Source organism: Penicillium verhagenii (assembly GCF_028828195.1).
Source record: "Penicillium verhagenii strain IBT 33310 chromosome Unknown utg000011l_segment0_segment0, whole genome shotgun sequence".
Classification (NCBI taxonomy): domain Eukaryota; kingdom Fungi; phylum Ascomycota; class Eurotiomycetes; order Eurotiales; family Aspergillaceae; genus Penicillium; species Penicillium verhagenii.
Window position 1 is genome coordinate 302,137 of NW_026643175.1, and position 27,475 is coordinate 329,611.

The window sequence follows — 27,475 nt, forward strand, 5'->3', positions numbered from 1 at the left end:
GAAAGTCCATCTTCCTTTCAGCCTCCACATCCAGGCCCGTGTCTGCTTACCTAATTGCGATTTTTATCCAAAAATCCATGGTTTTTCTCCGTGGCGAATGAAAGAACATTCCCATCACTGATTGTTGCATATTCAAGAGGATCAGATTCCATATCTCCGTATATTCAATCTTGTCAAAACACAACATTACGTCAGGTTTCCTTGCGTTGGTGGGCTGACTGGTCCTCAGTTGACCCTTTTTGTTTTGTATCTGGTCCCTGAACCCTGTCGCAACATCTGAAATTCTGACTACAGGAGATATAGGGGATAAAACCAACAACACCTGGGCATCTGCAAAACTCCCCTGTCCTATTAATCAATTGATACCCAACATCTTATCAATTCCCCAAAACAAAGCACGTTGAAACATGCCTTCGCTGGAACCTATCGAGCCTAGAAAGCAGCTTATCGATTCAGGGTCTGAGGACGAAGCGGACCCTGAATTGGTGGAGCTGCTTCGCCAACATTACGGCCTGAGCGGGAAACCAAACAAGTCTGCTCCGCCAGAGACAAAAGTGCTGCGTGATGCTCAGTATGTATTCGACAATGCCATTGATGTGGCCCTGAGCTTGACCCACACCAAAGATGCAGCCGAGACAATATGGCGCATGATGCAAAAGAAGGCATACTCCACCCAAACTTGGTCAGAGCATGAGCTTCACCCAAAGGCCAAGGATGAGAGCACTGTGGATTTCATCTTTACGATGGATCTTCTGAACTTCAGCTTCTGGTCTGAGCTTGATGACGAGAAGCGCTTCCAGATCGAGTACCGAGGAAAGAAGTGGACTGGTTATTGGAGCCTAGTGGCTGCTCTTCAGAGAGCCCTCGATGAGGGTAAGAATTATATCTGCACTTCCTTTTCATGATCGAATGCGAAATATCAGGCTGACCAGTCAATTCACAGGTATTCCTATCACTACCCCTGACTTTTGGGTGAATGAGTCAGAATGTACGGAGGACGTACTTAAACATGTCTTCCGCTCTGCCACCGACGAAGAGATTCCTTTATTCAAAGAAAGAGTCAATTGCCTGCGCCAGGCTGGCCAAGTGCTGTGCGACGTATGTAGTATACTCCTGATCCTGATCTCAATTTATACAATGCTAATAGAGAACAATTAGGAGTTTGGAGGCAGCTTCGCAAACTGCGTCGATAGCGCCAACTTCTCCGCCGCAGGCCTTGTCAACATGATCACCGAATCATTCGACTGTTTTAATGACGAGTCAGTCTTCCACGGCAAACGAGTACGACTACACAAGCGAGCCCAGATCCTGGTCGCGGATCTGTGGGCCTGCTTCAATGGCGAGGACTTCGGAGAGTTTCACGACATCGACAAGATCACCATGTTTGCAGGTAGGCTTTCCCACATCCCTCACCATCCCATCCAATCACTAATATCATCATCGTTCAGACTACCGTATCCCGCAGATGCTGCACCAGCTTGGGTGTCTCCGCTACTCGCCCCCATTGGAGAGCCACATTCGCGCCCTCAAGCCAATGACCCCCGGCTCAGTCTGGGAAGTTGAGCTTCGTGGGGCCAGTATCTGGTGTGTTGAGCTGATCAAGCGCGAGATTGAGAAGCGCCACCCGGAAGTCAAGACCGCTGGCAAGTCTGACAAGACTGGTGAACCTGACAACGAGGACTCTGAAGAGCCAACTGTAATTGATGAGAAGCCGCACAAAACTTACGGGATCAATGCAATCCTCATTGACTTCTTCCTCTACGACACAATGAAGAATTTGGAGGCGGAGCACAACGAGGGCATTCCTCACCACCGGACACGGAGCATTTGGTACTAGGATATATTTACTCATGGCGTCAGTGGTGTCTTTGCGAAGCATTTTAGGATTGACATTCCGATCTACAGAAAATTCGACCTCGGGATTGGATATGGCTCTGGTAGCCCTGTTCTTTGGGTTAAAAGCATAGCACATAGATTCGTTGGTTCTATAGGCAAATTTGGTGAATCAGGTGCACATACGGCATAGGTAGATGATCCGTTGATTAATTAGTGAACCAAGGTATAGAATGCATAGTAATTATTACTCATTTCATCATGAAGGGTATCAGCTCCAGCTCTAGCGCCACTCGCTCTCCATCCTGACTTCGAGACTTCCCCCGAATAGACAGAACTCAGACAGGTGCAAGTTCAACCGTGCTATGTCCACCCTCAATACGGCCCAGCATTTCCGCTTTCCAGTCGATAAAGTTTTCGCGGCGGACGTCGCTGAGCCAATCCAGGCGGTCCTGCATCATGGTTCCCAGGCCCGGAAGGAGACCACCGTGAGTAGCATTATTGGACTGAGACCCTTTCTTACTGCTCCCACTCGCATCGTTGCGCTTAGGTAGGCTAACACCACGGAAGGCTGCATCCTCTTCATCAAGATTACGGAAGGAATTGCCTTCCTCGTCCTCGCCGTCCAGCTCTCCCGCAAGTGGAATATTCTCAAACCATTCATGATCGTTGGCCCAGCCTTGCTCCATGATCAAACCAATCCATTGATCAACATCGTCACGGTGGCGCCTGTCGTTCGGGAGACCAAGACTAGTCAGTGCCGTCTGGCGCATCTCGGTGAAGGTTTTCTTATCCATCTTTTGGCCTTCATTCACTACTTCACCATCTGACGATGCAGCTGGGTTTCGCCGACGAGCCAAAACAAGGAAATAAACAGACACGACCATGGCGTACACAAGCTCCTTGAAATCGTCATCGTTGTTCGCATTCGTAATCGACACAATGGGCTCCAGGAAATCTAGGGTCTCTTCATCCATTCCTTCTTCGTTACTGGACATACTGGACGTCAAGTAAAGGATAGACGAGACACCGGCGAAAATGTGAGGAGGAAGGGTTCTTGAGATTGGAGGCCGGGACCATGTGGTCGTCCGTGGTGCTGGAGTCGAGAGTGTCTTGCATACTGTCCGGATCGCTGTCATTGCCCATGCTGGGGCATCTGGGATAACAGTCGAGGCAGAAATGCCATTAGGGCGGGGTGCGGGCTTGCGTGCGGACTTGGATGGTGTGCCAAGCTTGGCGACACTGACGCTTCTCTTCAAGGGCGTTGATCTAGATGGTGTGTTTTGTAGGCCTCGGGGCGCGGGAGCGGCCTTTGAAGGGGTTCGCCCACCGACTGTGGCTTTGGTAGGCGCTGTCTGGGTAGAGTTGGTTCGCGATGGGGTACCAGCGACAGACCCACTCGCTGATCGTTTGATGCCGGCAGAGCTTGCTGAGAGGGACTTGTCTAGGTATGAATAGAGCTTCTTGTAGGCGCGCGGAGGGCATGGGGGATGACCGAGCAAAGGAGGAAGATTTAATGCTCGAGTGAGCCTGCCAATCGGAAGATGTTAGTTGGTTGAGACTAACTGAGCAGCTCTCAGAGCAACAAAATCATATCAAAACATACCTCTTGCAGGCGATCTCTGCGCAGGCATAAGGCCGGGCGATTTCTTCCTCGGGCTTCAGGCTGGCGGAAAAGCTTCGGGATTGAGCAACGAGACTGAAAGCCAGGCTCAAGAGCTCTTGCGGTAGATCACTGGCATGGGTCGGGACCAAATTCCCCAGAGCTTGCTCTATCTGGCGGTTGTTCATGGTTGGTGATGTGCTTCAGACCAGGGCAGCCGAGCTCAGTGAAGCGGCAGCGATGTTTGATGGTAACAGTCAGGCGGTATATGGTATGCGAGGTTTATCGGCTTAGTATATGATGTCGTAGAAGAATGGCGAAAATGCAATTTTATCTAGGAATTGAGAAAGCTAGAGTTGTAAACATTTATCATCGGAGGTGTCGACGAACCCCGGCCGCATTCCCATCTGCATGACTAAGCACTATATTGAGGCTGGGCTCATCATCCGCACCAGCTCAACCTGACTTTCTTGTGATTACTGCGCATACACGATAAAACGGTTATTCCACTAAAGATGTCTGTCACAGTAAGTACTAAACAGCCCACTTCCTCTCGTATTGCTTGATACAAAGACACAGCGTTAACAACTTGTTTATCCAGCTGCATACCACCCAAGGCGACCTCAAGGTTGAGCTATTCTGTGAAGCAGTCCCCGAAACCTCAGAGAACTTCCTCGCCCTTTGCGCATCTGGCGCCTACAATGACACTCCATTCCACCGTCTTATTCCAGGATTCATGATCCAAGGCGGCGACATCTCCCTTGGGCCAGTCGCTCGGCCGTCAACCTCCACAAAGCCACCGCTGCCGTTTGAGATCCCGAAAGGCGGTACATCTATCTACCACCCCGCTGCTATGAACCAAGAAATCCACCTTCCGTCAATTCGACACAATGCCCGCGGTGTCCTCTCCATGGCGTCCCGCCCCGTCAAGGACAGAACTGCTCCCGGCTCACAGAATGCGACTGGCGCGACTATAAACGGAAGCCAATTCTTTATCATTTTTGCACCTGCGCCGCATCTCGATGGAGCCAGTACGGTCTTTGGAAAAGTGTTGAACCTGACTCCCCAGGATGAGGGTGGTGATGTCCTTTCAAAGCTGGAGAAGGCCAATGCGAAGGTTGATAAGAAGGGCAAGGTTTCTCAGCCGAAGGAAGGTGACGACTTTGAGGCGCTTCGGATTCAGCGCGTCACTATTCATGCGAACCCTTTTGCGAAGTGAATGCTTCCACACACGCATAGTTGAAATAAGTTTGACGAGATTGCCTGCTTTGGCACCAATGGCATCGATCAGCGCGGCCGCAGTCCGCAAGGTGCTACCTATTGAGCTTTCAAGAAGATGAACCAGTCTGCCGGGATTCCCAAGCCCTTTATTCCCAAATTACCTGCCCTGCCTGCAGCATATATGGCACTGCATCGAAGTATGTCTGATCCAATCTTGAAGCCAGTGGCTAAAGGCAAACCCCTGGGCGTGTCAGTTGGTTCCATTCAAGCGTTCATCATGGAGACCAGTCCAATTCTATCCTGCCAGTGGGATCTTCTCACTACATTGCAAAGTTTAAAGAAAGAACCTTGATCAACTCGACTTGATTGCCTAGGCAAGAATCTAGCATGTACATAGAACATTGAAAGAACATGGCTTGAAATTCCAGATGCACCAAGCATCAAGAGCTAAACCCCAAATCAATTATCAGTCCCATACATAAAAGCCCATGCAGGGCCAAAAAACGCAGCCAATACTCCAAAGCTGTAAAAATTTGCCCTGGTAAATATATCATTCCAGAGCATATGTGCATTTCAAATGTTGAGAAGGATAGGTAACTGAAGGAAGCCAATGGACACCTGGGCACCTGGGCAGTATGTAGCCCTGGAAAGTGGAAGAAAAGCTGATAAATGGAATAGGCACAATAACTTTTTTGTTCTCAACGACCCCATCACCACCGGATATCTAAGAGTGAAAACAAATGTACATATCGCAGACGCCATAATATAAACCAAAAGCATAGACAAAGCGTCTCATATCATGAAAATGGACATAACAAATCATAGATCAACATCTAATTTAATACTCATTTGGCCATGGAAGCCTCAAGCAGGTTATCCATGGCAGAGGTGGCCTTCTCCTTGTCTTCGGGCTTATCCTCATCCTCATCCTTGTTATCTTTCTCGTAGCCCTCGGTCTTCATGTCGGTGAGACCAAGATCGTCCTCTTCTTCGGCACTCCGCTCATACTCCTCAATGGTAATTTGCGGGTCCACAGCAGGGGAACAAAGATCCTGGACGTAACTGTTGGCCATAGGGTCCTCGAGAGTGATGCTGAACTTCTTATCTCCGGCAATAGCTGCGTCCAGGTTGTCGAAGAATCTTTCCCACTTGCTCTTCTCTGAGGTCTGCATGCTGTCACCACCGGAAGCGCCCTCGGCATCGAAGATATGGCCGTAAAGCTGCTCCTTAATTTCAGTCAACAGACCCTCAACACTGGTGAATCGTCCACCAAGGGTGCCGGGCTGGACCTCGATTTCAAGATCTTCGCTAGACAAGGCACAGGTGTTGGACTTGAGAATATCACGGGAAAGGTCGACCATGTTCTCGACCTTCAAAGTAATGCGCTTGCCCTTAGCGGGGACTTCACCACCGGTACGAACATCAGAACTCTTGTAGCCACACTCTGGGCAGCTGGTTCCGAAGATGTAGACCTCCTTGAAGTGAGGGATGTTAACGCGCTTAATGCGGGTGGAAGCACCTTGGCAGTTGCATCCAGGGCATTCGGTGGGGAGGTCGTAGACTTCGCCATCAACAATGTCCAGGTCTTCAGGGTTACCCATGTCGTTGGGACCCTTAACCTCAGCCTCCGCGGCATTGGCGTTGGCATCGTGGGAGATTCCGAGATCCTCGTTCTGCTCGTGGGTACGGGGGTATTCATGGCGAATGTACTTGTTACCACGATCGGTAGTGTTAGGCGCAATCCAAGAGTTACCAGTCAAGTCATCCAGAGAAATGGTGAATGGGAAACCATTGCGGTCCATAATGTCCTTCAGCTTCGCAATGATAGGCTCAAGGGCGGCGTAGAGCTCGGGGGCCTGGTCTTTGCGCAGATCCTGCTCACCACTCAGCGATTCGTGAATGCGCTGAATGACTCCCTCGACGTTGGTCAATTGACTTTCACCCTTGGGCATCTCGATACCGAGCGATTCGACCTTGAAGATGGAGAGATCACTGCGGATGACCTGGCGTTGGAGGTCATCTTCGTTCTCGACGTTGAGGGTGTATTTGCAACCCTGTTCCTGGATCTGACCAGCACTTTGAGACATATGAAGTCAGTATCGAATATACTTCCACGGGATTCGGTTGAATCTTAACATACGACTTGACAGAGTTATCTTTGAAATGACAGTGATCGCACGCAAATGACTCAAGGATGATATCTCGGAAGTAGGGAACGCGCAACAGCAAAAGTTTGGTCACACCCTAAAAGAAGTTAAAGACATTAGTCTAGGGCAAATACTTGAGAAACCGGGTCAAGCGTCCCAGTCTCTTCCGGTCTTTCGGTCTCAACAGCGCGACATACCTGTTCGTGGCAGTTCATACACAGACTGTCCAGCTGCATAGGGCCATTGTCGTCATTGCCGTCAACGACCTGACTGAGATCCTGAAATTGCGACACGGGCGCGGGGGTATCGTCGTTCAACATTTTGAATGAAAGGTCGTAAACTCAAAGAAAGGGAGTTTACAGATAATATGCAGGACGTGTGGAGGAAACGAAGTATCTGATCGCAATTATGCGGCAATACCAAAAAAAAAAAATTCCTCCGCTGCCCATCCCGCCTCGGAACCTTCCTTAACGTTCTGCCATGGCGGGGCACTGATTAGTTATGCAGCGAGGGGCAAAACATGCAGCTGACTAATACTATACAGTTATCCCATCGATCTATGCAGCGATAAGTTTTGGTCGACAACGCCTATACACTACTAGTAGGTATATTGGTTTAATTCTAATACGATCCATCATTTACCCGAAGTTCTCAATAATTGAGACAATAGTGAGTGAAGGTGCTCAAAACAGACCTAAAGGGCACAAAGCTTGTAGTGAAAAAGAGCAAAATCTTCACTAACGACCATGCTCAAATTGACCATGTACAAATAATACTGCCCAGGGGCTCTTTTTTGAAAAATCGACTACTTATAACATGAATCAGCTAGAAGGTACTAGTAATTTGCTTCGCTACGCGAAAAGTCATGCAATTGACTTACATGATCACATAATCAGGTGCTGACTCATCCTCATCAACGCCAAGACCGGAGCTTCAGGTCTCGTCCATAGCACACGAGTGCCCATTCTGATATCGACTATCAAGACGAATGATTAAATAGATGCTAATATAAAGTCCGCATTGCTTCAAAATGGGAGAGCCCATGGAAGTCCGGGCCGCGTTCAAGGAAGCCAATGACTTTTTGAGTCCAGTGCTCAATCGAGGCATGTAAATTCCATCTACCTGATCATTGGATATCCAGCTAACAGTGCCAAAGTTGAGATCGAGAATTCTGAAGGCAAGTCTCTATTGGAGACACTAAACCAGACTGAAGATCTCGCACCCGGTGGCGGTGAACGTACAAGGACTTCCGTCATCACCAAGGCGTTGCAAATACTGAGCCGCATACACAATGCATTTGTCACCCCAGACTTAGAGCAGTCTCAGTTTCTAGCCACGGAAGGTGAAGATGGAGCTCTCGAAGATGCAAAGCGTCGCCGAATGCTTCATGCACTCTTGGATCTGATCTCCCTCGAAGGAATCTACCCGTCACTCTCATCTGGTGTTGGAATTCCTCTCCAGCAGCGAGTGATTTCTGTGCTGCCTGCTGGTGTCATCGCAACACAAGCACCGATTCCCACAAGTAGCTCACCTCGCAATGTTTCTCTTCTCCGCAAAGTTATGGAGACTCTTCTTACCATCATCATGGACACGAGATCAAGCATGCAGCCTATCATTCGAGGCCGTATTCTAAGCGACCTCATCAGCGGCACGGCTGATCTTGCCTTCAACCCGAACTGCAGTGACTCTGAGGAAAGAAATTATTTTCAAACACAGTTTACCAGGATATTAGACGAGTATGCTATGTCGTTTCCCTAACTGGTTTGAAGGCAATGACTAACTAATATTCGGACAGAACACCCAGTGTAGTCCTGTTGCCTACGCTGTCTGCATTTCTTCAAACGGATCCTACCGCCTGGTTCAAATCAATAGTGTCAAGTCAAATATCTCAAATACCTCTCCGCTCTGGAGGCGTCCTACAGACAATCATGTTCATCGCCTCACAATGCGCCCCCTCCCTTGGACAGGAGGCTCACAGCGAGCCATCGAACGGTCCGCACTTAACTCTCCCAGCTATAATGCATATATCGAAGCTTCTCTCCTCCGTTCCACAAGGAGCAGACCCTGTTTCGTACTTTAAAATCATTGCACCTCAACTTTTGACAATTCTTGACGGCGAAGATCCAGACCTTGTGAAGACCGTGTCATACACAATTGGAAGCGGCATTCTTGGAAAGAGAAGCTCCGGGGCCCCGGGCACAATCGGACATGCCATTTTCGTGGAGCCCCTTTTCAACACCCTCACTGCCGAACTAAACGATTCAACAAGACGGTGGATGTTGCAATCAGAGCCACTGGAGTCCAAACGCAGCATACTTTCAAATATCATCGTGGATGACACATTGGTAGACCGGGCACTCGACAGATTACAGAAGATTGCACTGCAGCACCCGAATCCAGGGCTGGTGAAGAGGATTGTCTCCCCAATTCTTCTACCACTGTGGGGCTTGCTATGTTATTCCAAAGAGCACGAACTGGAAGCAATTCATGCTAGGATCATGGCAATACTTCAAACATACTTCAGCATATCAGTGGGCCTGTTGCCGCTCAAGAAACTTGTTGATAACCTACTATGGGATGGTGGATCGACTTGGACTTACAACTCCAGTGTTCAAGGGGGAGTCGATCTGGTTAAGCGGAATGATCGGGACAATGATCAGTCAAATTTGATCAAATTGATTGATTCCCTTCAAAATCGGACAGAACTATTCGCTGGTCTGCTGGGTTCAGATCCGAGAAGTGAAGACTTGACTGGTGACATATTCCTTTATGCAAGCCAGACATGGCTTGTAAGCTCGAAAACACAGGGACCGCAAACAATTGGAGACTCGGAAAATATGTTCAAGAAGCTTATCAGCGCAAAGGTTGCGGAGAAACTACTGGATACCTTCAAAGACACATTGTCTCGCCGTCCACTTCGGGTGCTAGAACTTATCAAGCAAGTCATTGATGGAGAACTACACACATCTGGCTCCAATACGACCAGCCAAGGAGGGCAGAAGTCTGGGACACCCTCATTATCGACACTCGCCAACATTGTGTCCCCGGAAAGCACAAATGACGAAGAACTCAACAATGACGCATCTGAGTCATTGTCCACTGCCTTCAGCTTACTGTCTACTGTCCTGGCTTCAGCAGAGTTTTCGATGTCTGAGGACATTAAGTCTCTCCTGGGATCCATTAAGGCCTCCTTGGACGAACTTATTCCTTTTCTTCCTAACAGTCTCTCCAAGCCGGCAACGACCTCATCAATGCTGCTGGAGATCACACTCACCTCCCCAGAATACAGCGCTACCAAAGCACCGCTACCACATATCGCCGATCTCGAAACACATCGTCAAGCCCTCGCAAACCTCAACTCGGACCTCCCGCCTGTCCAAGGAGAAGGATTCTCCCTACTCTCAAAACTAATCCTCAAATCTTCCCCCGTTCTCGACATCCCGTCAACCCTAACACTCCTCCTATCAATCATAACCGACGTCTCTGAATCAACCGCCAATGAAGACTTTATCTACCTCAACGCCATCAAACTCATCGGCACATTGGCATCCCGTCACCCCCACACCGTAGTAAAAACGCTGGTCGACAGCTACGCGGACAAAAACGAACAACGCACACTAGACCAGCGCCTAAAACTCGGCGAATCACTTCTCCGAACAGTCCAAGACCTGGGAACCGCATTGACAGGTGAAACAGCCAAAACCCTCGGTGAAACCATGGTGAGCGTCGCAGGCCGCCGGGGAAGCAAGCCACAGGCCCAAAAATCCCGCAAGAGACAGGAAGAGAAGGAGCGCCGAGCCAAAGAACGCGAAGAAAGGAAACAAAAAGACCTTGCCATGCCCGAAGGATGGAAGAGTTCAGTCGGGCCTTCCAGCCTCAAAGAACTGGATCCAGACTCCGACGACGACGAATCCCCAGAACAATCAGCCCACGCCGCCAATATCGTTGCTGCATGGGCCGCCGGTGCGCCAAGCGACTCTGAGCCAGAGGATCTGCGTATCCGCGCATCGGCCGTTTCAATCCTTGCCTCAGCCATTCAAACTAATATCATTGGGCTGGGATCCACTATCGTTGCATCGGCCGTGGACCTCGCGCTGGCCACACTGACGTTGGAGCCGGCACCCGAAAGTGCGATTCTGCGGCGTGCAAGCGTAGTCTTGATTCTTGATATTGTGAAAGCACTTGATACCGCACGTGAAGAACGAAAGGGGAGGGACGTTGGCTTTGGCTTTTCGATTATGGATGATGGGTATTCTCATGCTGCGGCGCAGAGTCGGGGCCCGGCTACTATTGGGAATATCCCGTCTATGTTGCGGACGCTTGGATTCAGCGAGAGTCGAGAAGAGGATGTTATTGTGCGGGGGCATTTGCGGGTGCTTATTGAGAGCTTGGAGGCGTGGTTGGAGAAGTCTTTGATGTGGGGAATTGGTTCTGGGGGTGTATCGGATATCAAGATGGAGTTGGATGATCATATTGCTGGACTGGATGTTGATCCTTTAGCTGGAAGGGGTGGGTCTTCGAGGCCTAGAATTGAGGAGATTGAGTAGATCTCGTGGAGTCGTGGTACTCATATCAGAGGAATGAATCGATACGTAATTGAACCACTTTATGTTCACATTTGCGATGAAATCTCAAGTTGATATGATTACAAGAAGGATTGAAAGGAGGATTGTATAGTTAATGATGAAACTAAGAAAAATGTGAAGAGATTATGAATTTGAGATTCTTTCTTTGCTTGAAAGTCTTTGACATCTTCAACCTCCTAGATGTGAATAGATACATATGGTATATCATCGTGCAGCCCGGGCGCCACCGGCTGCCCTTATGACAGCACGACAACACCACACAGAAGCGAACACTTTTTTCTGTATTTTTGTTTTTCCTTTTTTTTTCCCTTTCTTTTTTATTCCCACCCTTTTTTCCCCACCCTTTTTTTGTCTCTTTTCTTGCTTTTTATGGACTTATCACAGTCCCGCTTCACTGACCGGCAGCTCTCCTTCAGCCAAACCTCTGACCCCGACCCCTCTGGCCACCACGTCCACCACGCCCATGACGACCCCGAGAACCCCGACGGTGGTTCGGGTCGAAGTTGGGACGGGAGGAAGGTCGGGGGCCACGAGCCACCCGCGCCTCACACTCCTCGTCTGACAGGGCGAACTTGTTCTCGATACCCACGAGCTCGCAGAACTGGGCAGTCTGCGGATTGGGGAACTCACGCGGGGCATCGGTAGTGGTGACCGGAACGGACGGGTCGAACACCGGGGCGACGCGGGCAAAGTTGAAAGGGACATTCAACTTCCCAGGCTGCACGACATTTTCCTCAACCCAGGCCTCGGCCTCCAGGATGGCCTTCAGATACCCTGCCTCGCCCACGTTGGCGGGAACCTTGGCAGTAGGATCACCGAGCTTGAGATCCTGGGCAAAGACACGGGTAATGGCCAGCCATTCTTTTTCATACTGGAGGCGGAGCGGGCGCGTGGAATCGGTGTTCGTTTGGTCAGAGATTGGCATGACCTCGACCAACTCAAGATAGGAGTCACGGCCACCAGGCTTGTCAAGAGCCAGGAATTTGGTGGTCTGGTTCTTGATAGCCTCCGGTTGGCTCATTTTGGCAGGAGACTCCATCTCTCGAGCTGGTTTACCGAGGCTGGCAGGCAGCCTGTTGCGGAGGGCCTCTGGGATCACGTCATCCAAGACTGTCTCGGTATCACAGGCACCATCCATTGTCATATGCGCGCTGCGCTTGGCAGGAGGCGAGCCGGTCGATGAACAGCCACTGCCCAGAGAAATCTCGTCTTCATTCTGGACCTTGGAGACCTTGGGGGGTGTCACTGGCTTTGGAGCAACGACAGTACTGTGCTTTGCGGGAGGCGAGCCGTTTGATGAAGAGCCACTGCCCAGAGAGATCTCATCTTCATTCTGGACCGTGGGGGGTGTCACTGGCCTCGGAGCAACGATAGTACTGTGCTTTGCGGGAGGCGAGCCGTTTGATGAAGAGCCACTGCCCAGAGAGATCTCGTCCTCATTCTGGACCTTGGGGGCTGTCGCCGGCTTCGAAACAGCAACAATACTGCGCTGGCCATCTTCATTGACTGTGACTTGTCTCCAGGTGGCAGTGTTCACCGGGTCAGCAGTGGGAGCAGTGTTGGCGGCACGGGCGCGCTGGCGATTCTCAAAATCGGCACGATACGCCTCGTTCTCTGCCCGTTCCTTGGCCCTGATGATGTCCCCAAAGTTCTGCCAGGCCTCCACTTTGCCAGGGTTAGGCGTGGGCTCGGCTGGAGTAGCAGCCTCTGTGGCGACATAGCACCATTCGGCGGGCTCTTCACAACAAGGGGCGGCCTTCTCAAGCCGCTTACCATTGTGACCCATGGTAAGAGCGAATCGGGTATGAAGATGGGCTGAGAACCAGTAGGCCGGGCGTAGTCGATCTAGAACTTCGCGGGCGGCCGGACTGCCCAGGCGGCCATGCATGGAGTCATCCCGCAGGTGTTTCTTTTTACGGAAGAGGGTACCACAGTCTCCCGACTTTTCAATGGCACGCGGCCAGTCATGAGATAGACCAATGTCTACCTGGGTGCGAACTTGAAGCAGTTTGCGAACATCAATTTCGCGGATGTGGTAGGTACTCATGATATCTTCGCTGTTGTAAGGCAGACGCTCATGGTGTTGCTTGCGGAAATCATAGTTCTTCCAAATTCCGGACATGCCAGAGATGCGGAGAGGACCAAGGCGCAGGACATTCGAAGCACCAAGATAGTAGATATTAGGCGCGACCCAGCCGCCGTAGTAAAGCTCGAACAAGTAGTTACCAGCTTCGTGGTTACCGCCACAAAAGATGGTCAAAACAGGGGCAACACGCTCTCCTGAGTAGTATTCATGAAAGTCTCCTACGGTCTTGTACTTGTCAGGCATTGAGATGCAAGTAGCATCATTAGAGTTGCGCAGTGTCTGCATTCATATTAGTACATGGCTTCGTGGGGGAAAAAAAGGGAAAATCAAATAAAGAGCGATGTGATATTACCTGGAAATCACCGCCAATAATAACGCAGTCCACTGTATCCCAGGAACGCTTGGCCATTTCGACCGAGAGATTTTCGTAAATTTCATTCAGCGCGCCGTGGCCCTGTATACATGAGTCAGTCTCGAAGGATGATGACTGCCAGTCCATATGGAGATGGAGTGGGCGGGGAGTGGAGGAAACTTACGCAGCCAACTGACGCGATGCGGAGGGGAGACGACATTATCAGAGATCAGAGATCAGATGTCGGAGGAATGAGAAGATTAAAGATGTATGAGATGAAAAGGGCAAACGGAAATGTAAGAAACTTGAAGTACTTGATAGTACAATGTGTCTCAGCAGCAGAGACAGGAGCGAAATGTCGAGGGTAAACGTTAAATTACGCCAGTGTTCATGCTGCGAAGAGAGGATGTAAAGAGGTTAGGAAGATGGAGAAGGGAAAAGAGGGAAGAGTGGGATTTAATTCCTTTAATGTCGCTGGGGGGGAATTAGAGGGGAGTTCCGAATGAGTATTCACAGTAGAATTGAATGGAGATGGGATGTTACTGAATCGGGTAAGAATGATTCTCATTCGTCGAATTTTTTCCTCTATTCACTCCGTCTTCTTTCACAGATCCCACCCCCCTCAAAAGTGAATTCCACTACGTCGAATTACATTGAATTTCGAGAAATTTTGAGGATTTTTGCGTCAATTGTTCTGTAACCATGCCTCCTATGGAAGTTCCCCAGTTACACTTTCTCAATCAAGCAGCAGAGTGGTTGGCCACTCGTAGTCCATCCACCTCGGCGCACCTCTTAGGGGTTCATACACGGATTCTTCATGAGGACTTGAAACCACTCAACACCCACCAAAAAAAGCATCACTGTGCCTGTGGTGGTCTAAGACAATCCCCAAAGACGACTCGAATCACTAAAGTGAAGTCCAAGGGCAAGAAGAAAGGCAATTCGTTGGGAAGTGCAACGGTATACAAGTGTTTACGCTGTAGGCAACGAACAGTTCTATCGCGTCAAAAGCCACTTCCTACTAGACCTACTGCTAAATCATCCCGTGCCTTGAATCCTATCATTGCTAAACCCCCAATTCCACATATATCAACTCCAGCAGAGACTTCAGCTTTGGAGTCATCAAATCCATCAATTTCATCAAATCCGACAGACCCACCTAAAACTGTCGAAAACGTCAATAGCAAAAAGCGAGCTAAATCTCGCAAGCAAGGTGGACTCCAGGCTCTACTAGCTGCGAAACAAAAGAGTCAAGCTTCACTTGATTTATTCGACTTTTTACACTGAAGGAACTGGTGAAAAGTGAGCTTCTTCGGAACGGCCCCACTTATTTCCGGACTAGCGCGGGGGTGGAACAAGCTCCAACATTGTCAATGTCGTCAAGTTTACAGGTGACACATCTGCTCAACCCTTTGACTTTGCTGTGGAAGGCACACCACAACATGTCTGTCTACTCTCTCAACGATGATGATCATGACCCCCAAGCCGACGAGCTCCGGGAGACCGCCCTCGTCACCTTGGAGGCTCTGATTAGCTCCTGCAACCAACAAATGCAGCCTTACCTCACAAACACCACCCGAGCCGCACTTCGATTCTTGAAATACGATCCCAATGTCGCTGAGATGGAAGACGACGAGGAAATGGGCGGTACACAAGACGACGACAGCGACGAAGATCAAGACTTGGACGACGACGAGTTTGGGGACTTTGAGGATGAAGGTGGATACAGTGATGTGGATGATATGAGCTGGAAGGTTCGTCGATGCGCAGCCAAGCTTCTATATAGCCTGATTTCGACCTATGGTCGCAACAGCGGCTTGGAAGATGCCACTCTGTATCAGAAGGTCGTGCCGGCTTTGATCTCCCGCATCGGCAAAGAGCGTGAGGAGAGCGTGAAGCTGGAGGTGGTCTCTACCTTGACTGCTCTGGTGCGTAAAACAAGTGAGGGCTCAGTGATCTTAACATCCGGTGGATATCTGGAAGCTGTGGGGGGATCGAAAAACTCCCGCAAGAGAAGACGCCAGGACAGCGATGCAAGCATGGTCGACTTCGAACCTGGAGTGGGAGCGTCCTCAGCCATTGACTCTCCACTTACCCCTTCCTCGCCCAAATCTGGACCCCAGGCGGATTTGGCCCGTTCTGTTCCTTTGATCGTTCAGAGCCTTGTGAAGTCGTGGAAGCAGGCCTCGATACCCTTGCGACAGGCTATTATTGTTCTCTTGAAAAGTCTCTCGTTGGTTCGCTATGGCGGACTGGCCGACCATCTCCAGCAGATTGAAGATCTGATCGTGGATGCTTTGAAGACATCATCCCTTGTCGGCAACTCGGCTGCCCACTCTGGTGCAGCTGTCAGCGCTGGTACTCTACAAATTGAAACACTTGGCCTGGTCTCTGCCATTGCGGAAACACACCAATCCGATTCCCTCCTCTCGTTCCTCGTCGCCCTGGTGCCAGGTGTCGTGGGGGCTGTCAACGAACGAAACTATAAAGTCAGCAGTGAGGCACTAGGTGCTGTGGAACAAGTCGTGAAGGCATTGACCCCACCTCGCGTGTCAGCAAAGGGCTCTGACGTCGCTGTACAGCTGGCGAAGCTCTATGATGTCGTTCTTACCCGAATCACCGACACTAGTGCCGACCTCGAGGTCCGTCAGCGAGCAATTCATGTATTTGGTGTTATTCTGGCACGCACATCCGGTGAACGCGGAATTGACTATCTTTCCACCGACCGCCGATCAAATGGCCTCGACATCCTAATCGATCGTGTGAAAAATGAAACAACCCGCCTTGCCGCTGTTCGTGCCATTGATGATGTTGTTGTATTGGCTAGCCGCACAGAAGACGTCAGCAGTGACTGGGTCAACACGATTACCATTGAGTTGGGATCAAACCTGCGAAAGGCTGATCGCGCCTTGCGCAGCTCTTGCCTTGAAGCTCTCCGCAGCACTGCTATGAACAGTAACACTCGTTCCCATATCAACGCCGACACAATGACTAGCCTTGAGGCTGTCTTGCTACCGCTCTTGTCGGCGCCCGACTTCCATCTTCTCACCCCTACCCTGATCATCATTGCCAAGCTAGTACCAGGCAACTCACAAGCCCTTGTCAACGAGTCTCTCATCCAGTCAGTCTGCTCTATTGTGAAGCAACCCCTTGTGGGTAACGCGCTGAAGGCTTTGCTTCTCTTGGTCAAAGTCATCGGTGACGAAGGCGTTGGTGCTCAACTTATGCAGAGTTTACTCCAAAACGTCGGCATCAATGGCGACGCCTCTGTGGTTGGAAGAGCCATCGGTACCTTACTCGTCCATGGCGGATCGAACCTAGGAGTCACAATGAATGACTTCTCCACTGAGCTGAGCACTGCTAAAGATGATAGCCGGAAATGTCTCGCGCTGGCCATTCTAGGAGAAATTGCCCTGCGAATGGGCTCTGGGTGTTCATTGACACCGGACGTCTTCATTCCTCACTTTAAATCTCCATCCGACCACGTTCGCTTGGCTGCAGCTACAGCCCTTGGAAATGCAGCGGCTGGAAGTGTCAAGGCTTATTTACCGATCATTTTAAATGGTCTAGTCAAGTCAAACGCTCAGAGCTATTTGCTTCTTCATTCCGTTCGCGAGTTGCTGCAGCACGCCAATGTGCGCCCTGACCTGGCCCCGACCGCTCTCAAACTGTGGCAGGCATTGCTGCAGGTCTCCCAGGAGGAAGACAATCGTGCCGTGGGCTCAGAGTGCATTGGCCGACTTGCCTTGATTGATCCCGTGGCCTATATTCCTCACTTCCAGGCAAGTCAAACGTCCTTGGTATATCATACTTAAACTGTATACTGACAAATACTCAACAGGAACATCTCCATAACTCGGATCCAATTGTACGTGGAGTGGTGATTTCTGCCTTCCGCTACACTTTGGCTGATGCAAGCAATGCCTTTAACGCTGTTCTCCGACCATTGATCGTGCCTCTGTTGACCGGCATGCTGGCAGATGCGGATCTCAGCAATCATCGACTTGCATTGACTACATTGAATTCGGCAATTCACAATAAAATGAATCTCCTGCTACCACACCTGGGTGAATTGCTTCCTGTGGTTTTCGGTGACGCCCACATTAAGCCGGAGCTTATCCGTGAGGTACAAATGGGTCCATTCAAACACAAGGTGGACGATGGACTCGATCTGCGCAAGGTTAGTATAAATTCTTTTGCTCCTGAATAATTTCAACTAACAATTTAATGCAGAGCGCCTACGAAACTCTCTATGCCACCCTGGATACATCATATGCCCGTTTCAACCTTCCTGACCTTTTCGAACGCGTCCTTGCCGGAATTGAAGACGAACAAGACATCCGCGCCGTCAGCAACTTGATGACCTCTAAACTCATCATCGCTGTGCCCAAGGAGACAGAGCGTCGTCTGGATGCTCTGGCTGAGCGCTACACTACCATCTTGTCGTTCAAACCCAAGGACAATGCTGTCAAACAAGAGCTTGAGAAGGCCCAGGAGGCTTCGCTGGGTATCCTCAAGATCACCAAGGAACTGAGCAAGGCGTTCCCCGGTGCCGAGGCCTCTAACGAGTTACAGAAGTGGAGAGGATACATGGACTGGGTTCGCAAGAATTTTGGTTCACAGTTCCAGAGCCTTGAATCGGATCTGTAATGCAAGTGCGAACCTTGCCGCAATTCCGAGCGGACATCATTAATACCTTTGTTTGCTCCAACATATACATTAGCTACGAGTTCAATTAAAATGCATACTACCTTTACAGTATTATCTGCACCACAGATAGTATTGCTCTCCCTGAGTATGCGCTGATCAACCCTGAGTACTCCCTAAGGACTCCCCCCTGAGCACTACCTGAGTAACCCTAAGGTCTGTTATCTTGCTACTAGCTCCTGCGTTGCGCCACTAGCTCAAGCTATTCTTGCAAATTCCTGCTTGAAAAGCGTCAAGTCCAATTGCATCTCTTGATGAACCCCGCCCTTATCCATGCTCAAATTTCCACATAGAAAGACCCTCTTAGGCTGCAACCCCATACTACGGAGAGTCTGCGGCGTTCAGCATAGTCCTAAACAGCGAGATCCCCAAATGGAAATCAGGCCTCAATGGCAAGTATTATTTTTCAGCTCACAGTAAAGCATTGCACGAGAATTTCCCTGCCTATGCTTATTCCTTCGGTGCTGAAGACTGTGGATCACCGTCTGAAGCGTTTTAATCTTCAATTTCTTGCATAAGCTGTAAAATCTTTTGGGCATCTGCTCGTGTCCGTTCCATAAGATCATCTTGCACACTTGCCCATTGCAGGCGCTTTCTCCAAAATTCCCATCTTTCCATTGAGAACGACGAGTCTCCCTGCCATAGATTGCAACCACTCAACTTCAACGTTTCGAGTAGGGACAGATGGCTTTTTCCTATAAAACTAAAGATAATATGGCCAGCAATCTCAAAAAAAGGAACCATGGCGTGTATATCGGTCTAGTTATATTAGTCATGGAGTTAAGTTGCAGTGGTAGACGGTAGGATCACTTACATTCAACATTTGGATATAATCAGAAGGTGTCTCGATACCCGTAAAGCGGTGGTCTTGCCGCGGTGGCAGGGGTTTTTGTGCATGAGTCCATGGATCTTGCTCTAAAGCGAATACCATAAGTCGTAATGCGCTGGTTAACTCCGTTGAGTCAGGAGAATCGGGGGGATAGGCGGCAAGATGGTTCGCATTGAAAGCACAAGCACTGTGGAACTCAACCCATCCGTAATAGGGATATGAGCCATATCTCATCTCCCAACGGCCTACAATTAAAATGTTAGCTCGAAGCAAGTTATGTACGTGCAACTATATTGTTTCATCGAACTTGATGAATCGAAGAAGATATGGACCTCCTCCAAGGTTCAAACCGTGATGCCACTATACCAAAAGTAACAATCGGTTCCTGTCTGGACTAGCAAGATAGAAAGGAGTGAGCCACTCACGCATATGAGCCTCAGACCAAATATCTGCGAAAGCCTCCAAAGACCTCCAGGTCTCTAGTTTATTCTCGAAACGACCGGCACAGATCTGCTCCTCTGTTCTTTCCAGCTCGGGCAGTTCCCGAATAGCCTGAACAATCTTGAGAATGGCAGGCTGATAGCGCGGCATATACATACCAGCGTCCCATAATAACCAGGAAACGCGTTCGCCTTTATCCACGACGGGATTCTGGCGCTCATCTACCACGCGGTCCTCGTCAGTGAGCGACATTAGCTTGCGAGCAGCAGCGTATGCTGGAATTGCATCGGATGAGTCATAACGCTCAGCAAATTCTCGCAGAGTTTGGATTTCGTCCAGAGTTGGAGGGTCTTCTTCATCTGGGTCTGGATGGGTGAAGCATTCCCACTCGGTGTAGTCGTCTCTCATTTGTAGCAGCGGTTGGCACCATTCGTAAACAGTAGTAGGCTTTTGCGTCGTGAATCTGGTCGAGGACATCTAGGGCTCTTTGACAATTCACGAAGCAGATTAGTGGATGCTCGGAGAAAGGAGATACTGTAAATCCATCACCCGCGCAGTTTTGGCTATGTTATCAGGGTTTGTCATCCATAACAATGTAGCTAACTACTAGTTAACTAACTGTAATCGGTAAGCTCGCCGCCGGTGTAAGTATGCGGCCAACCCAGCCAAAAATGTGTAATTCCTTCTACGCGTCTTATCTTCAACCACTCACTGTATCGCTAAATAACGCCAAATCTTCTCAAAACTTGGTATAATAAGAGGGCAGGGTCGTCCTTGTAAGAAAGGTCCATCATGATGGATCAAAATATTTGTTTACAAGGTTTTTGATGTAGAAAATCCATTGATCAGCATATACTGTAGAATACTTCCGATTTCGCGCATATCTTATATAGTCTCTTAACTTACTGTAGTATCTATTACCTCTTCTGATTTCGCGTATATCCTGTATACTAGTACTAAGTAGCCTCTTATGTAGGTAACAGGTTGGTATATACTTAAATGTTTACAACTTGAAGGTTTTTGATGTAGAAAATCCATTAATCAACATATACTGTGGAATACTTCCGATTTCGCGCATATCTTATATAGTCTCTTAACTTACTGTAGTATCTAATACTTCTCTAATTTCGCGCGTATCCTATATGCTAGTAGCCTCTAGTATGGGCTTGTAAATCGACTTTAATATTTACAAACTTTTGATGTAGAAAATCTATTAATCAACATGTACTGTGGAATACCTCTGATTTCGCGCATATCTTATATAGTCTCTTAAATTACTGTAGTATCTAATACTTTTTTAATTTCGCGCATATCCTATGCATACTAGTAGCCTCTAATATAGGTTTGCATATCAACTTCAACGTTAAAAAACTTCCAGATGTCACGCATGTTCAAATATACATTCTTATGATCTAACTACTTTCTAGCATAAAGAATGGTTCATTCACCAACTACATGTAGGTACTTGCATGTAGGTATGTCCATTCAATGTTGATGTTTCCAATTTGAATAATGTTGTGTATTTTTAACATTTGAACATGACTTCTGACATCTGAAATCTGTGTATCTTTAACCACCACTTCAAAAAGACTTTATTAGTATTTTCGAGAGCAGAATATTTAATCCAAGGTTGGTTAACCTATTTCGACAATTCAACTAGGAAATTCAAATGTTCAAATGCAATGTTGGGAATCAGCTGCACTCTTGCCAAGCCGCTTAGGCTGCGCTAATAGACATGGCACCCACCTTGGCCCCCGAAGGATTCAGCTAGAGATCGGCATTTGTTCGAGCCAAACCTTATTCAAACCTGCATATATGCATTTTCTAATAATGGAATTGATCTACAATACGTACGCATTCGATAATAATTGAAATTGAATGTAGATTATGGGAAAGGATTGCATGAAAGGTAGGCTTGATATGACGATCAGATCGCGGGGTGATGTGGAAGTCGGGACTCGGGAGGCATGGGGATCTTCGGTGGGGGTGATATGTGATCGTCGATCCAGTTGAGATCTACTTGTTGTGTTGTTGATTGAGGATGGGAAGGTTAAGGGTAGGACTGGAGAGAATCGAAACAAACAGGAATTTGTCTGTTGTGAAGAACCCTCCAGTAGAGATATGTGTAATTAAGCTCGTCGCAAGGTACCAATAGAGTAGCAAGCTTGGAATATGACAAGGTGATGTTGATCTCTTGTGCTTTGACGGGAGAGAGAAAAAGAGAGAAAGGCTGTGCAGGAAACGATTCAAGGAAGTCGTCTGTCACGTGTACTTTTCCAAAGTGAAATGTTTCGGGTTTTGGCAAGTAAGAGAGCTACTTGAAAAGGGGTTAGTGTGTGCATCTAGTGCCTCGGTTGAAAAAGCTTAGGTTGTTGCGCGAATTAACCTCCGAATCATAAATTACAATCCACAAAAAAATCAAGGAAAGTTCATTGCGCCATGTACAATTATGCACATAAAAAGCAGGTCTTTTTGTACCGAGGAAGCTCTACAGTCTGCTATAGGGGGTCGGCGTATCCGTATCGTGTATGCATTGTCATCTCGTAAAGAATACCTGGCGCCACCAAGAGTGGGTCGTAAGCCTAGAGCAAAATTCTCGATTTAGACCCTGAATCTCCTTGATTTCCCTGAGTATTCGGTCAGCCACTAAATTGAGCGGAAGGCCTGGGACGCCTTACGGAGTCACGGAGCTGGAACTTCAGTAAGATCCGTGGGTAAAAAAAAACCGGAACTGCAAGATGCCGACACCGAAAGTTTTTCTCTTTTTTTCTTCTTCTTTTTCTTTAACGGAAAAAGCATCAGGGACCAGGCAACACAGGTAAAGTTGTGCCGAGTGAGACCCTGAACCAAAAAGCTAAAATGCCTCGGACAAATTAGTGCAATTTAGCCCGAACTTCAAGATCAAGCAATTAGCGGCTGGAAGAGCGTAAAGGGGTCTTGATGATTGGCAGGTGAAATTGACACGCGACCTAATGCAGAATTGGGGCGTTTCATGAACTTTGCCGACTTGAGTCTAGTGACTAGTGTAGCTGTAGTCTAACCTATAGTCCCTGTGGCTGCAAGTACCTGTTCTTTTTCCATTTTGCTTTTTTGCCAAACTCCGGTTCGATTTAGGCAAGTCCACTTGTGATCTATTCCAAATTGGTTGATTTTTGGACCCTTCTTTTTGATCTGCTAATAATAAAAAAGTAAAAAAAAAAAAAAATAGCTAATAATGACGCCTTTTCTTGGATGTGGGCTATGTTTCGTCTGAGCCTCGCTGTCATTCAAAGAAGTCTCCTTTCTTTTCCCTTCTGCTTCTCTTTCCCCAGAAAAAAACACACGTTTGTTAGGACGTGCTTTGGTACTGTTGGATTTGTCGTTTTGGGGAAATACATTCCCACCTCTCTCACACATGAGTCTATCTCCTTGAGTCTCCTGACACCATGAAGCTCAACGCCCGCCAGAGCTGCCGGAATCTGGTCCGCATCCTTTTCTCCCCAAGTCTTTGGTTCGATGTCTACTGGCCAAAATACCGCAAATACTGGTTCTCCCTTCTCTTTATTGGCGTCGTCAGTGCCAAACTTCTCCACATTTACTCCCATCTCAACTCCTTGACCGTCGCTCGTTTTCTGCTCTGGGGCCCAACATTCTTTTTGCAAGATATCATCTGTATCGCTGTGGCATATGCCATCTGTCAGGAATTCCAACGAAAATGGATCCGCGTTCTGACCGCTTTTGTGGGCGTCTTATCCAGGTGCGCAAAAATAACAAATAGATCTTCATCGCTGTCATGTGGACCCTGACTAACAACAACCTCTTTTTATTTGCACTATAGCTTGTTGATCTCGGGAATAGCCGCGGCAAACATCTCCTTCTACATCAAAACTGGCGCCGAAATCCACTGGCGACAAGCGCATTCCTTCCATCGTGATGCGGCGTCTGTCAAAACATTGTTGACTGGCTTGACTGGAATTGTCATCGGCGAGATTCTGTTTAGTCTGATTGCCTGGGTATCAGGCCCCTCCCTATACAATCTTACCGACAACGCTTTTTCGATTTTGAAGAACGCAATTGCTCCACTATACAGACGCTTGAAGAAAGATACCCCCGAGAAATACGAACAAGTGAACGGTGACGATTGGCAAAGGGACGAGTTTAATGATGCCGAGTCCCAATCCATGCTTGGGTTGCACAAATCCAAACAAACTTTCTCCTCGAAACCATCTTTTTTGACTCGAACCATTTTCGTCTCTGCCACTATTTATATGCTTGTCCTTCGATTATTACGCCCATCTGATGACGCATACGGATTTCTCTCACAGACCGTCATTATCACCCCATTCGAAAGCTCCCCTGGCGGAGAGACGACTTCGGTAAATATCCCAGATTTACCGGGTGACTACAGCTGGTTGTACAACCACACTGCACTAGGCGAGGCTCCACACTTTGACTGGCTCCCCGCCAAGGAACTCGCAGGCTTTCGCGACTGGTACAAGGACGCTGACGGCAAGCAACGACAACACTATGACCCGCTCCTTGATCCGCTGCATATCTCCAACCTTGATCGTGATATTATTGAGCCATTGCGTGACACTCTCCGCAACGGAAATGTCAGCATCAAGCATGTACTTCTAATCAAGCTGGAAAGCACGCGTGCCGACGTTTTCCCTGTGCGCAAAGAATCATATCTCGCGGATCTGATCCAAGAATCATACTCCGACAAGAAGATCCCGGAAGATGTCGAGAAGCGATTGGCCACCCTGACGCACAATGCAGAAAGATTCACTGGTGTTCAATCCGGCTTCGGAAACGAAGACGAGACATTCCAACCATACGGCGGTATCTTTGCGACGAATGCATACACGAGCGATACTTTCACTCTCAAGAGCATTCTAGCGAGTGTCTGTGGTATTGCCCCTTTGGTTGTCGACTTCAACAAAGAATATCTTCATCACATCTACGAGCCGTGCATGCCACAGATCTTCAATGCACTGAACTTAATGCCGAACGCCACCAAGTCTGAAGAACCCCATCAATACAAGACCTGGCCCTGGCACTCTATTTTTATGCAGAGTATCACCGACAATTACGACAATCAGAACCATCTTATTCCAGCAATGGGATTCGATGAGAAAATCACTGATAAGACAATCACCAAGGACTGGAAGAAAAAGAAGGGCAAGGGAAATCCTCCTGAAAAGTTCAACTTCTGGGGATACCCCGAGCACGAACTGCGTGGCTACCTCTCGCGAGCCCTCTTGGATGCGGAAACACACCAGAAGCGGCTCTTCCTCACACATCTGACCGGCCAAACTCACTATCCTTGGGATATGCCTGTGGGTGACAAATATGAGAAATTTATGCCCACCAGCATTTTCAACCATAATAAGAGAATCGGCAAGTACTTGAACACCCTCGGAGTTGCCGACAGGTGGCTTGGAGAAATCCTGGAAGTTTTAGAAGAGACCGGGGTTATCGATGAGACCTTGATAGTCATGGTCGGTGATCAGTAAGTGACTTCCCTTCAACCTAGAGTCCTACAAAGTGGCTTTGATCTAACCTCACGCAGTGGCCTGTCTATTATCGAAGATGGTGGAGCAACTCCATACGACAACCCCCATATATCCAACTTCCACGTCCCCCTTGTATTCTCGCATCCACAGCTACCCCCAATCAAGGTTGATGGCCGAGTCCATTCGATGCAAATTCTCCCCACTATTCTCGATCTGCTTGTTGAGTCTGGCTCCTTGGACGAAGAAGCAACACATGCCATCAAAGATCTCCTCCCGCTTTACGAAGGCCAGTCAATCATCCGGGACCTCGTCCCTCAAAAGGATGGCCGACAAGACTGGCAGTTTACTGTGATGAACACTGGCGGAACATGGCTTGCCCTACGATCTGCTTCCACGCCATACCGTTTGATTATTCCTTTGGTCCAGGACGTGGAATGGAGATTCACTGATGTCGACGTCGATCCTCATGAGTTCCACACTTTGCAGTCATTCTCTTTGATCCCTTTGCTGGAGGACGTTGCAAAGGTTCATGGAGAGGCGGCTGTGGAGTGGATCAAAGAAGCCGCACATGTTACCCAATGGTGGGTTTCTGAAAACTGGCGGCGATACGAATATGTCCCCGAGAATTAAAAGGTCGAACCGGGGAACTGATCTACTTGGGAGTCTCATCCCATATCTGCATTTGTCACAACATATCCCAAGGAGTTTTGCATCAACGGCGTTCAACACTGGGACATCATAGTATCTTTACCAACGAGTCCAAAAAAACCCATGTACAATAAAAATAAAACCTAATCAATTCCAATCCAATCCAAACATTTAACCAAACAAACCAAACCTACTTAAAACAAACAATCTCCACACTAGGAATAGAAATAAAAGCATCAACCTCCTCCCCCCAAGCCTTCCAGCTTCTCGAAATCCTCTCCAAATCCCCCCACCCCGCCAACCCCCCCTCAACAGCCGTCGTCGCAAACGCACTCTTCAAAGCCCTCTCCTCCCACGTCTCACTCCACCACCCCACCTCCTCCCTCCCCGCATAACACCAAGAAGAAACACTAACCTTCCTATCATCCAACCCCGCCTCCCGCGCCCACGCATGCAAAAACCGCCCCGCATTCGGCTCCCCCCCATTCCGCCTCGCAACCCGATCATAAAGATCCTGCCACTCCCTCAACCCCTCCACCTCAGGAAACCACATGAAAACAGAATAATCCGCCTCCCGCGCCGCAACTATCCCCCCTTCTTCGTCACCCGCTTCATCTCCCGCAGCATGCCGACTGGGTCCGCCACGTGCTGCAGCACCTGGTGGCAGAATACCACGTCGAAGCTCTCGTCGGCATAGCTGAGCCCGTTGCCGTCGCCGGTCACGAAGGAGATGTTGGTTATCCCGCGTGAGGACGCGAGCGCTTCGGCGCCGGCGAGAACGGACGAGACGCGCTCTAGGCCGGTTACGTGGCCCTGTGGCACGTAGGTTGCTAGGTCAACGGTGATGGTGCCGGGCCCGCAGCCTATGTCCAGGATTTTCATGTCTGGCTTGAGGTGGGGCAGTAGGAAGCTGGCGGAGTTTAGGGCTGTGCGGGTGCTGTGGGAGCGCAGGACTGAGGCGTGGTGGCCGTGTGTGTAGGTCGCTGCTTCTGTTTTGGAGGCCATTTTGGGTTGGGGGTGTGCTGGCTTTGGAGTGGAGGAAATACTGGTAGAAGTTGGGGTGATTGATTGGTTTTCTTTTTCTTGTTCTTGTTCTTTTTGGATAATGAAGAGGATTCTGGGGTGTTTGGTTGTTGGTTTTATATGTTTTGGAGCTGTTGGCGGGATGTAGTTCGGATCCGATGTCGGCGTGGATGTCGATATGTCAGCGAGATGGTAGATGATTCATAGGAGATAGATTGGGTTTCATTGGGTGTGCGAGGTGCGGAGAGGGTTTACTTGGACTCGGCGTTAAGAGCTAGTTAAATGTTCGGGTGTGATTCATTGGGAGTCACTATGGTTTATGGGTTTCGAAAGCTTCCTCTAGCTGGGCTTGGGGCCGATGTTGTATGTGCACTAGTTAGGGCGAATCAACATCCCGCAACTTTCTACAAAGCATCACTTGAGAAGAACACTAATAATGCTAGGTACGGGTAATGAACTTGGTCAATAAATTGAATTTTAAAGATATTTATCTTTTCCATTGCA

General features: G+C 48.8%; 10 protein-coding genes across 10 annotated transcripts; 5 read left to right on the forward strand and 5 right to left on the reverse strand.

The window, feature by feature from the left end:
- Positions 1-407: 407 nt before the first annotated feature.
- N7466_010511 (queuosine 5'-phosphate N-glycosylase/hydrolase) lies at positions 408-1,837 on the forward strand (the record flags this gene model as incomplete). The annotated part of the gene is made up of 4 exons (XM_057169900.1): positions 408-873; positions 944-1,098; positions 1,159-1,390; positions 1,449-1,837. The coding sequence occupies 4 exons, from the start codon at positions 408-410 to the stop codon at positions 1,835-1,837; spliced, it is 1,242 nt and encodes a 413-aa protein (XP_057016509.1).
- Positions 1,838-2,171: 334 nt separating this feature from the next.
- N7466_010512 (uncharacterized protein) lies at positions 2,172-3,624 on the reverse strand (the record flags this gene model as incomplete). Its single annotated transcript, XM_057169901.1, has 2 exons — positions 2,172-3,363; positions 3,440-3,624. The coding sequence occupies 2 exons, from the start codon at positions 3,622-3,624 to the stop codon at positions 2,172-2,174; spliced, it is 1,377 nt and encodes a 458-aa protein (XP_057016510.1).
- A 327-nt stretch (positions 3,625-3,951) lies between these two features.
- Positions 3,952-4,655, forward strand: cyp5 (uncharacterized protein; the record flags this gene model as incomplete). The annotated part of the gene is made up of 2 exons (XM_057169902.1): positions 3,952-3,963; positions 4,038-4,655. 2 exons carry the CDS (start codon positions 3,952-3,954, stop codon positions 4,653-4,655), a joined length of 630 nt encoding a protein of 209 aa, XP_057016511.1.
- An 847-nt stretch (positions 4,656-5,502) lies between these two features.
- On the reverse strand, positions 5,503-7,124 carry zpr1 (zinc finger-containing protein ZPR1; the record flags this gene model as incomplete). The annotated part of the gene is made up of 3 exons (XM_057169903.1): positions 5,503-6,733; positions 6,798-6,901; positions 7,002-7,124. 3 exons carry the CDS (start codon positions 7,122-7,124, stop codon positions 5,503-5,505), a joined length of 1,458 nt encoding a protein of 485 aa, XP_057016512.1.
- Positions 7,125-7,834: 710 nt separating this feature from the next.
- On the forward strand, positions 7,835-11,351 carry N7466_010515 (RTP1/Tango6 family protein; the record flags this gene model as incomplete). Its single annotated transcript, XM_057169904.1, has 3 exons — positions 7,835-7,911; positions 7,953-8,540; positions 8,600-11,351. The coding sequence occupies 3 exons, from the start codon at positions 7,835-7,837 to the stop codon at positions 11,349-11,351; spliced, it is 3,417 nt and encodes a 1,138-aa protein (XP_057016513.1).
- A 451-nt stretch (positions 11,352-11,802) lies between these two features.
- N7466_010516 (RNA lariat debranching enzyme) lies at positions 11,803-14,048 on the reverse strand (the record flags this gene model as incomplete). Its single annotated transcript, XM_057169905.1, has 3 exons — positions 11,803-13,755; positions 13,829-13,930; positions 14,013-14,048. The coding sequence occupies 3 exons, from the start codon at positions 14,046-14,048 to the stop codon at positions 11,803-11,805; spliced, it is 2,091 nt and encodes a 696-aa protein (XP_057016514.1).
- A 1,222-nt stretch (positions 14,049-15,270) lies between these two features.
- On the forward strand, positions 15,271-18,478 carry canA (putative cullin binding protein CanA; the record flags this gene model as incomplete). The annotated part of the gene is made up of 3 exons (XM_057169906.1): positions 15,271-17,586; positions 17,670-18,008; positions 18,062-18,478. 3 exons carry the CDS (start codon positions 15,271-15,273, stop codon positions 18,476-18,478), a joined length of 3,072 nt encoding a protein of 1,023 aa, XP_057016515.1.
- A 552-nt stretch (positions 18,479-19,030) lies between these two features.
- N7466_010518 (uncharacterized protein) lies at positions 19,031-20,282 on the reverse strand (the record flags this gene model as incomplete). The annotated part of the gene is made up of 3 exons (XM_057169907.1): positions 19,031-19,294; positions 19,350-19,609; positions 19,790-20,282. 3 exons carry the CDS (start codon positions 20,280-20,282, stop codon positions 19,031-19,033), a joined length of 1,017 nt encoding a protein of 338 aa, XP_057016516.1.
- A 2,948-nt stretch (positions 20,283-23,230) lies between these two features.
- Positions 23,231-25,930, forward strand: N7466_010519 (uncharacterized protein; the record flags this gene model as incomplete). The annotated part of the gene is made up of 3 exons (XM_057169908.1): positions 23,231-23,541; positions 23,623-25,296; positions 25,357-25,930. The coding sequence occupies 3 exons, from the start codon at positions 23,231-23,233 to the stop codon at positions 25,928-25,930; spliced, it is 2,559 nt and encodes an 852-aa protein (XP_057016517.1).
- Positions 25,931-26,533: 603 nt separating this feature from the next.
- On the reverse strand, positions 26,534-26,953 carry N7466_010520 (class I SAM-dependent methyltransferase; the record flags this gene model as incomplete). The annotated part of the gene is made up of 1 exon (XM_057169909.1): positions 26,534-26,953. One exon carries the CDS (start codon positions 26,951-26,953, stop codon positions 26,534-26,536), a length of 420 nt encoding a protein of 139 aa, XP_057016518.1.
- Between the last annotated feature and the right edge of the window lie 522 nt (positions 26,954-27,475).